The 11,045-nt window shown below is 39.0% G+C and overlaps 1 protein-coding gene across 1 annotated transcript; it reads right to left on the reverse strand.

Moving 5' to 3' along the window:
• Positions 1-8,960: 8,960 nt before the first annotated feature.
• Positions 8,961-10,794, reverse strand: LOC124787674 (piggyBac transposable element-derived protein 4-like). The gene is made up of 2 exons (XM_047254491.1): positions 10,680-10,794; positions 8,961-10,576 (listed from the first exon to the last, which is right to left on the reverse strand). Exons 1-2 carry the CDS (start codon positions 10,792-10,794, stop codon positions 8,961-8,963), a joined length of 1,731 nt encoding a protein of 576 aa, XP_047110447.1.
• Positions 10,795-11,045: the final 251 nt, after the last annotated feature.

An 11,045-nucleotide genomic window follows, 5' to 3' on the forward strand; every position in this document is an offset into this window, starting at 1 on the left:
TCATATTGACGATGAAACACAGAAATTGCATTGGAATTAAATAGAAAAGGCACAATGCCGACATAAGTATTAGAAGACCGACTCTTCTTACTGTCTATGTTTTGAACCATTCCAGTGACACTAGTTATAGATTCCAATGCGTCACTTCACGTGTACTGCATCCCTTGGACCTTCTTATTGACGATGAAACACAGAAATTGCATCGGAATTAAATAGAAAAGGCACAATGCCGACTTAAGTACAAGAAGACTGACTCTTTTTACTGACTATGATTTGAACCATTCCTGTGACACTAGTCATATATTCTGATGGCTCACTTTAGGTTTACTGTATCCCTTGGACGTTGTTATTGACGATGAAACACAGAAAATGCATCGGAATTATATACAAAAGGCACAATGCCGACTTAAGTACAAGAAGACTGACTCTTCCCACTGTCTATGTTTTGAACCATTCCTGTGACACTAGTTATACATTCCGATGCTCCACTTCAGGTTTACTGTATACCTTGGACCTACTTATTGACGATGAAACACAGAAATTGCATCGGAAATAAATACAAAAGGCACAATGCCGACTTAAGTACAAGAAGAATGACTCTTCCTACTGTCTATGTTTTGAACCACTCCTGTGACTTTACTTATAGGGTCCGATGCTTCACTTCAGGTTTACTGTATCCCTCTGACCTTCGTATTGACGATGAAACACAGAAATTGCATCGGAATTAAATAGAAAAGCACAATGCCGACTTAAGTACAAGAAAACTGACTATTCTTACTGACTATGTTTTGAACCATTTCTGTGACACTAGTTATAGATTCAGATGCTTCACTTCAGGTTTACTGTATCCCTCTGACCTTCTTATTGACGATGAAACACAGAAATTGCATCGGAATTTAGTAGAAAAGGCACAATGTTGACTTAAGTACAAGAAGACTGACTCTTCTTACTGTCTATGATTTGAACCATTCCTGTGACACTAGTTATAGATTCCGATGTTTCACTTCAGGTGTACTGTATCCCTTGGACCTTCTTATTGACGATGAAACACAGAAATTGCATCGGAATTAATTACAAAAGGCACAATGCCGACTTAATTTCAAGTGGACTGACTCTTCTTACTGTCTATGTTTTGAACCATTCCTGCGACACTAGTTATAGATTCGGATGCTTCACTTCAGGTTTGCTGTATCCCTTTGACCTTCTTCCTGACGATGAAACAAAGAAATTGCATCGGAATTAAATACAAAAGGCACGATGCCGACATAAGTACATGTAGACTGCCTCTTCCTACTGTCTATGTTTTGAACCATTCCTGTGACACTAGTTATAGACTCGGATGCTGCACTTCAGGTTTGCTGTATCCCTTTGACCTTCTTATTGACGATGAAACACAGAAATTGCATCGGAAAGAAATACAAAAGCACAGTGCCGACTTAAGTACAAGAAGACTGACTCTTCTTACTGTCTATGTTTTGAACCATTCCTGTGACACTAGTTATACATTCTGATGCTTCACTTCAGGTTTACTGTATCCCTTGGACCTTCTTATTGACGATGAAACACAGAAATTGCATCGGAATTAAATACAAAAGGCACAATGCCGACTTAAGTACATGAAGACTGACTCATCTTACTGTCTTTGCTTTGAACCATTCCTGTGACACTAGTTATACATTCCGATGCTTCACTTCAGGTTTACCGTATCCCTTAAACCTTCTTATTGACGATGAAACACAGAAATTGCATCGGAATTAAATACAAAAGGCACAATGCCGACTTAAGTACAAGAAGAGTGACTCTTCCTACTGTCTATGTTTTGAACCATTCCTGTGACTCTAGTTATACATTCCGATGCTTCACTTCAGGTTTACTGTATCCCTTGGACCTATTATTGACGATGAAACACAGAAATTGCATCGGAATTAAATTCAAAAGGCACAATGCCGACTTAAGTACAAGAAGACTGACTTTTCCTACTGACAATGTTTTGAACCATTCCTGTGACACTAGTTATACATTCCGATGCTTCACTTCAGGTTTACTGTATCCCTTGGACCTTCATATTGACGATGAAACACAGAAATTGCATCGGAATTAAATAGAAAAGGCACAATGCCGACATAAGTATTAGAAGACCGACTCTTCTTACTGTCTATGTTTTGAACCATTCCAGTGACACTAGTTATAGATTCCAATGCGTCACTTCACGTGTACTGCATCCCTTGGACCTTCTTATTGACGATGAAACACAGAAATTGCATCGGAATTAAATAGAAAAGGCACAATGCCGACTTAAGTACAAGAAGACTGACTCTTTTTACTGACTATGATTTGAACCATTCCTGTGACACTAGTCATATATTCTGATGCCTCACTTTAGGTTTACTGTATCCCTTGGACGTTGTTATTGTCGATGAAACACAGAAAATGCATCGGAATTATATACAAAAGGCACAATGCCGACTTAAGTACAAGAAGACTGACTCTTCCCACTGTCTATGTTTTGAACCATTCCTGTGACACTAGTTATACATTCCGATGCTCCACTTCAGGTTTACTGTATACCTTGGACCTTCTTATTGACGATGAAACACAGAAATTGCATCGGAATTAAATACAAAAAGCACAATGCCGACTTAAGTACAAGAAGAATGACTCTTCCTACTGTCTATGTTTTGAACCATTCCTGTGACTTTACTTATAGGGTCCGATGCTTCACTTCAGGTTTACTGTATCCCTCTGACCTTCGTATTGACGATGAAACACAGAAATTGCATCGGAATTAAATAGAAAAGGCACAATGCCGACTTAAGTACAAGAAAACTGACTCTTCTTACTGACTATGTTTTGAACCATTTCTGTGACACTAGTTATAGATTCAGATGCTTCACTTCAGGTTTACTGTATCCCTCTGACCTTCTTATTGACGATGAAACACAGAAATTGCATCGGAATTAAGTAGAAAAGGCACAATGTTGACTTAAGTACAAGAAGACTGACTCTTCTGACTGTCTATGATTTGAACCATTCCTGTGACACTAGTTATAGATTCCGATGTTTCACTTCAGGTGTACTGTATCCCTTGGACCTTCTTATTGACGATGAAACACAGAAATTGGATCGGAATTAATTACAAAAGGCACAATGCCGACTTAATTTCAAGTGGACTGACTCTTCTTACTGTCTATGTTTTGAACCATTCCTGCGACACTAGTTATAGATTCGGATGCTTCACTTCAGGTTTGCTGTATCCCTTTGACCTTCTTCCTGACGATGAAACAAAGAAATTGCATCGGAATTAAATACAAAATGCACGATGCCGACATAAGTACATGTAGACTGACTCTTCCTACTGTCTATGTTTTGAACCATTCCTGTGACACTAGTTATAGACTCGGATGCTGCACTTCAGGTTTGCTGTATCCCTTTGACCTTCTTATTGACGATGAAACACAGAAATTGCATCGGAATTAAATACAAAAGGCACGATGCCGACTTAAGTACATGTAGACTGACTCTTCCTACTGTCTATGTTTTCAACCATTCCTGTGACACTAGTTATGGATTCCGATGCTTCACCTCAGGTTTACTGTATCCCTCTGACCTTCTTATTGACGATGAAACACAGAAACTGCATCGGAATTAAATAGAAAAGGCACAATGCCGACTTAAATACAAGAAGACTGACTCTTCTAACTGACTATGTTTTAAACCATTTCTGTGTCACTAGTTATAGAATCCGAAGCTTCACTTCAGGTTAACTGTATCCCTTGGACCTTCTTATTGACGATGAAACACAGAAATTGCATCGGAAGTAAGTAAAAAGGCACAATGCCGAATTAAATACAAGAAGACTGACTCTTCTTACTGACTATGCTTTGAACCATTCCTGTGACACTAGTTATAGATTCCGATGCTTCACTTCAGGTTTACTGTATCCCTCTGACCTTCTTATTGACGATAAAACACAGAAATTGCATCGGAAATAAAAACAAAAGCCACAATGCAGACTTAAGTACAAGAAGACTGACTCTTCCTACTCTCTATGATTTGAACCATTCCTGTGACACTAGTTATAGATTCCGATGCTTCACTTCAGGTTTATTGTATCCCTCTGACCTTCCTATTGAAGATGAAACACAGAAATTACATCGGAATTAAATAGAAAAGGGACAATGCCGACTCAAGTACAAGAAGATTGACTCTTCTTACTGTCTATGTATTGAACCATTCCTGTGACACTAGTTATGGATTCCGATGCTTCACTACAGGTTTACTGTATCCCTCTGACCTTCTTATTGACGATGAAACACAGAGATTGCATCGGAAATAATTACAAAAGGCACAATGGTGACTCAAATACAAGATGACTGGCTCTTGTTACTCTGTATGTTTGGAACCTTTCCTGTGACACCGGTTTTGGATTCCGATGCTTCACTTTAGGTGTACTGCATCTCTTGGACCTTCTTATTGACGATGAAACACAGAAATTGCTTCGGAATTAAATAGAAAAGGCACAATGCCGACTTAAGTACAAGAAGGCTGACTCTTTTTACTGACTATGCTTTGAACCATTCCTGTGACACTAGTCATAGATTCCGATGCCACACTTCAGGTTTACTGTATCCCTTGGACGTTCTTATTGACGATGAAACACAGAAATTGCATCGGAATTAAATACAAAAGGCACAATGCCGACTTAAGTACAAGAAGACTGACTCTTCCTACTGTCTATGGTTTGAACCATTCCTGTGACACTAGTTACACATTCCGATGCTTCACTTCACGTTTACTGTATCCGTTCGACCTTGTTATTGACGATGAAACACAGAAATTGCATCGGATTTAAATACAAAAGGCACAATGCCGACTTAAGTACAAGAAGACTGACTCTTCCTAAAGTCCATGTTTGAACCATTCCTGTTACACTAGTTATACATTCCGATGCTTCACTTCAGGGTTACTGTATCCCTTGGTCCTTCTTATTGACAATGAAACACAGAAATTGCATCGGAATGAAATACAAAAGGCACAATGCCGACTTAAGTACAAGAAGACTGACTCTTCTTACTGTCTATGTTTTGAACCATTCCTGTGACACTAGTTATACATTCTGATGCTTCACTTCAGGTTTACTGTATCCCTTGGACCTTCTTATTGACGATGAAACACAGAAATTGCATCGGAATTAAATACAAAAGGCACAATGCCGACTTAAGTACATGAAGACTGACTCATCTTACTGTCTTTGTTTTGAACCATTCCTGTGACACTAGTTATACATTCCGATGCTTCACTTCAGGTTTACTGTATCCCTTAAACCTTCTTATTGACGATGAAACACAGAAATTGCATCGGAATTAAATACAAAAGGCACAATGCCGACTTAAGTACAAGAAGAGTGACTCTTCCTACTGTCTATGTTTTGAACCATTCCTGTGACTCTAGTTATACATTCCGATGTTTCACTTCAGGTTTACTGTATCCCTTGGACCTATTATTGACGATGAAACACAGAAATTGCATCGGAATTAAATTCAAAAGGCACAATGCCGACTTAAGTACAAGAAGACTGACTTTTCCTACTGACAATATTTTGAACCATTCCTGTGACACTAGTTATACATTCCAATGCGTCACTTCACGTGTACTGCATCCCTTGGACCTTCCTATTGACGATGAAACACAGAAATTGCATCGGAATTAAATAGAAAAGGCACAATGCCGACTTAAGTACAAGAAGACTGACTCTTTTTACTGACTATGATTTGAACCATTCCTGTGACACAAGTCATATATTCTGATGCCTCACTTTAGGTTTACTGTATCCCTTGGACGTTGTTATTGACGATGAAACACAGAAAATGCATCGGAATTATATACAAAAGGCACAATGCCGACTTAAGTACAAGAAGACTGACTCTTCCCACTGTCTATGTTTTGAACCATTCCTGTGACACTAGTTATACATTCCGATGCTCCACTTCAGGTTTACTGTATACCTTGGACCTTCTTATTGACGATGAAACACAGAAATTGCATCGGAATTAAATACAAAAGGCACAATGCCGACTTAAGTACAAGAAGAATGACTCTTCCTACTGTCTATGTTTTGAACCGTTCCTGTGACTTTACTTATAGGGTCCGATGCTTCACTTCAGGTTTACTGTATCCCTCTGACCTTCGTATTGACGATGAAACACAGAAATTGCATCGGAATTAAATAGAAAAGGCACAATGCCGACTTAAGTACAAGAAAACTGACTCTTCTTACTGACTATGCTTTGAACCATTTCTGTGACACTAGTTATAGATTCCGATGCTTCACTTCAGGTTTACTGTATCCCTCTGACCTTCTTATTGACGATGAAACACAGAAATTGCATCGGAATTATGTAGAAAAGGCACAATGTTGACTTAAGTACAAGAAGACTGACTCTTCTTACTGTCTATGATTTGAACCATTCCTGTGACACTAGTTATAGATTCCGATGTTTCACTTCAGGTGTACTGTATCCCTTGGACCTTCTTATTGACGATGAAACACAGAAATTGCATCGGAATTAATTACAAAAGGCACAATGCCGACTTAATTTCAAGTGGACTGACTCTTCTTACTGTCTATGTTTTGAACCATTCCTGCGACACTAGTTATAGATTCGGATGCTTCACTTCAGGTTTGCTGTATCCCTTTGACCTTCTTCTTGACGATGAGACAAAGAAATTGCATCGGAATTAAATACAAAAGGCACGATGCCGACATAAGTACATGTAGATTGACTCTTCCTACTGTCTATGTTTTGAACCATTCTTGTGACACTAGTTATAGACTCGGATGCTGCACTTCAGGTTAGCTGTATCCCTTTGACCTTCTTATTGACGATGAAACACAGAAATTGCATCGGAATTAAATACAAAAGGCACGATGCCGACTTAAGTACATGTAGACTGACTCTTCCTACTGTCTATGTTTTCAACCATTCCTGTGACACTAGTTATAGATTCCGATGCTTCACCTCAGGTTTACTGTATCCCTCTGACCTTCTTATTGACGATGAAACACAGAAATTGCATCGGAATTAAATAGAAAAGGCACAATGCCGACTTAAATACAAGATGACTGACTCTTCTAACTGACTATGTTTTAAACCATTTCTGTGTCACTAGTTATAGAATCCGAAGCTTCACTTCAGGTTAACTGTATCCCTTGGACCTTCTTATTGACGATGAAACACAGAAATTGCATCGGAAGTAAGTAAAAAGGCACAATGCCGAATTAAATACAAGAAGACTGACTCTTCTTACTGACTATGCTTTGAACCATTCCTGTGACACTAGTTATAGATTCCGATGCTTCACTTCAGGTTTACTGTATCCCTCTGACCTTCTTATTGACGATAAAACACAGAAATTGCATCGGAAATAAAAACAAAAGCCACAATGCAGACTTAAGTACAAGAAGACTGACTCTTCTTACTGACTATGCTTTGAACCATTTCTGTGACACTAGTTATAGATTCCGATGCTTCACTTCAGGTTTACTGTATCCCTCTGACCTTCTTATTGACGATGAAACACAGAAATTGCATCGGAATTAAATAGAAAAGGGACAATGCCGACTCAAGTACAAGAAGATTGACTCTTCTTACTGTCTATGTATTGAACCATTCCTGTGACACTAGTTATGGATTCCGATGCTTCACTTCAGGTTAACTGTATCCCTCTGACCTTCTTATTGACGATGAAACACAGAGATTGCATCGGAAATAATTCCAAAAGCACAATGGTGACTCAAATACAAGATGACTGGCTCTTGTTACTCTGTATGCTTGGAACCTTTCCTGTGACACCGGTTTTAGATTCCGATGCTTCACTTTAGGTTTACTGTATTACTTGTACCTTCCTATTGACGACGAAACACAGAAATTGCAACGGAATTAAATAGAAAAGGCACAATGCCGACATAAGTACAAGAAGACTGACTCTACCTACTGTCTATGTTTTGAACCATTAATGTGACACTAGTTATAGATTCCGATGCTTCCTTTCAGGTTTACTGTATCCCTCTGACCTTCTTATTGACGATGAAACACAAAAATTGCATCGGAAGTAAATACAAAAGGCACAATGCCGACTTAAGTACATATAGACTGACGCTTAACACTGTCTTTGTTCTGAACCATTCCTGTGACACTAGTTATAGATTCCGATGATTCACTTCAGGTTTACTGTATCCCTCTGACCGTCTTATTGACGATGAAACACAGAAATTGCATCGGAATTAAATAGAAAAGGCACAATGCCGACTAAAGTACAAGAAGAATGACTCTTCCTACTGTCTATGTTTTGAACCATTCCTGTGACACTACTTATAGATTCCGATGCTTCACTTCAGGTTTACTGTATCCCTCTGACCTTCTTATTGACGATGAAACACAGAAATCGCATCGGAAATAAATACAAAAGTCTCAATGCCGACTCAAGTAGAAGAAGACTGACTCTTCCTACTGTCTATGTTTTGAACGATTCCTGTGACACTAGTTATACATTCCGATGCTATGCTTCAGGTTTACTGTATTCCTCTGACCTTCTTATTGACGATGAAACACCGAAACTCCATCGGAATTAACACTCTCTGTACCAGGCCTATTTTATGCACCCGTCCCTAGAAACCGGGCAATTTTACCAATATTAAAAAAATTACTGCATCAAATCTACTGTTTGGATTGTGGCAAATTTGGTACCATCTTGAAGCTGCACATTTCTACTTTAATTCTGAGTGAAAGAAACTACTTTACAATGCACAGCTTTAAGGTACAGTTATAGAAATCACTTAGATGTTTTAAGAATTTAGAAAAAGTCATACGAATAAGGGAATACAATTGTGATTTATTTTTAACCAAAATTGTGGCACTACATTACATGTTTCTGATAGTATACAGTATTACATATAAATTTCACACAGAATCATATTGTTTTTTAGTGTGGAAAATTTTAAAGCAAGGTTCCAGGCAGAGTGCAACGCCACACTGTTCACATTCGTATCGTGTCTCTTTGCGAGAAGCCTTGCCACTCTGTTTCTTGCTCCTGGAACTGCACACGTGACACACACGAGCAGCATACTTCTTAGTAGTTGCAGGTATGTGCTGCAAAAAATGTCTCTTTGTTAGCCGACCTACAGTTCCTTCATTTCTTGGAATGAATTCAAGTGTGTCGTCTTCAACAAGCTGAACTGCAAGCACTGTTATAAAGTCTGTTATTGTAATTTTCTTCCTGTGCACTGCATTGTACAGCCAAAATGCATTTGATACTCCCATAAGCAGCAAATGGAAATATAATTTTCGCCACCATTTCACAGTTCTGTGCTGGAACGGATTGTACTGCAGGCGTTGGTCTCCAATATCCACTCCAATTTTATTGAGGTTGTAATCAAGTACCTGAAGTGGTTTCAATACTACAGACCCATTTCTCTTAGTATGCGTACCAAATGTTGCTTGATGCCTTGTAGACAATGTATACACATCTCTCTTATCTTTCCACTTCATTGCCAATACATTATCTTTACGCCGAAAAGACATTTCGCCCTTTTTCAGCTTAGCAGATACTAAATCTTTAGGCAATCCTTTCCTGGATTTGTTCACAGTACCAACAGCTCCAGTGCCTTTCTCTGCCAGTTGCTGAAATAGCTCTGGACTGGAATAAAATCGATCTAAATACACAGTGTGGCCTTTGTTCAGCAAGCTGCTGTCAGACAACAATCGCAAAATAACCGCAGACGAAGAATTGTCAACAATATGCTTACCAGCATAAACTTCAAAATTTACAACATAGCCACTACTGGCTTCAGCAACAGCATATACTTTCAGTCCATACTTATGAGGCTTATTTTGCATGTAAACACGGAAACTCACACGACCTCGAAATGGGCAAATTCCTTCATCAATTGTCACTTTTTCTGAGGGACGATATGCCTGGATACATCGCTCCTTCAAATTATTATAATATGGCAAAACTTTGTAAAGTGGATGAAATCCATCTTCGCCTGGTTTTTTCTGATTTGAATTGTCAACAAGATGCAAGCATGACAGTATCTGAGTGAAACGCAAACGGCTCATGACATGGGGACAAAAGTTACAACTAAGAACAGGATTAGTGCTCCAATGGTCCGCAATTTTGGGCTTTTTCGAAACACACATGTGGAAAATAATACCCAAGAAACGCCTCATCTCACTTATAGTCACTGGCTTCCACGAACTCAAAACTGAATGGGGCTTCAGATTATTTCCTCTTCTTTTCTTCTGTATTGTCTGTGATGCATACAAATTTGTCTGTCTCTTGAGTTCATTTACGTCACTGTCAGTAAGGAACACTTTACTGCAATCCAGTACAGAACTCGACTCATCAATATCCACTAGTATCTGCCTGGGTGTCGTGTTGACAGGCAGAGGTCGGTAGGTGTCAACTGCAGTCCACTCACTGTCTTTCGGATACGGCACAGCTGCTGGATTTGAAGCAACACCTTCAACATCATTCTCGTCTTCATCTGAAGACAAACTGTCATCAATCTCGTCTTCTAAAAAGAATATCACATTATGTGTAACTACATACATCGTTTACACATGTTCAACAGATATGTGCGTACTGCACAATTACGTGGAAAATTCGGAAATACGTACCTTCAAACACACCATTGCATTCAGAATCGTCTGAATCACTCTCTACATTATCCAGAGTGTCGCTATGATTGATCAAATCCGCAATTTCTGCGTCTGATAAACCGCGCCGAAACATGATGACAAACAACTGAATGATATACAGACTGAGAACGCAAAGATAAGTTTTAACATGAATTACAGCGCTGCCGTGACATCTATGGACGCATTTTGTTAATAAACATCTGAAAAACGTATAGCGCTGGCCAAACCCGTAGAAATAACGTTGCAGTGTTTTGAATGAAATTAAATGTAGCGGCCCGTAAATTTTACGGGCTTGGTGATTTTCGCGCGATCCCAGGCCCGTAAATTTTACGGGCTTGGCGCTTA

Source organism: Schistocerca piceifrons, chromosome 3 (genome assembly GCF_021461385.2).
Source record: "Schistocerca piceifrons isolate TAMUIC-IGC-003096 chromosome 3, iqSchPice1.1, whole genome shotgun sequence".
Classification (NCBI taxonomy): domain Eukaryota; kingdom Metazoa; phylum Arthropoda; class Insecta; order Orthoptera; family Acrididae; genus Schistocerca; species Schistocerca piceifrons.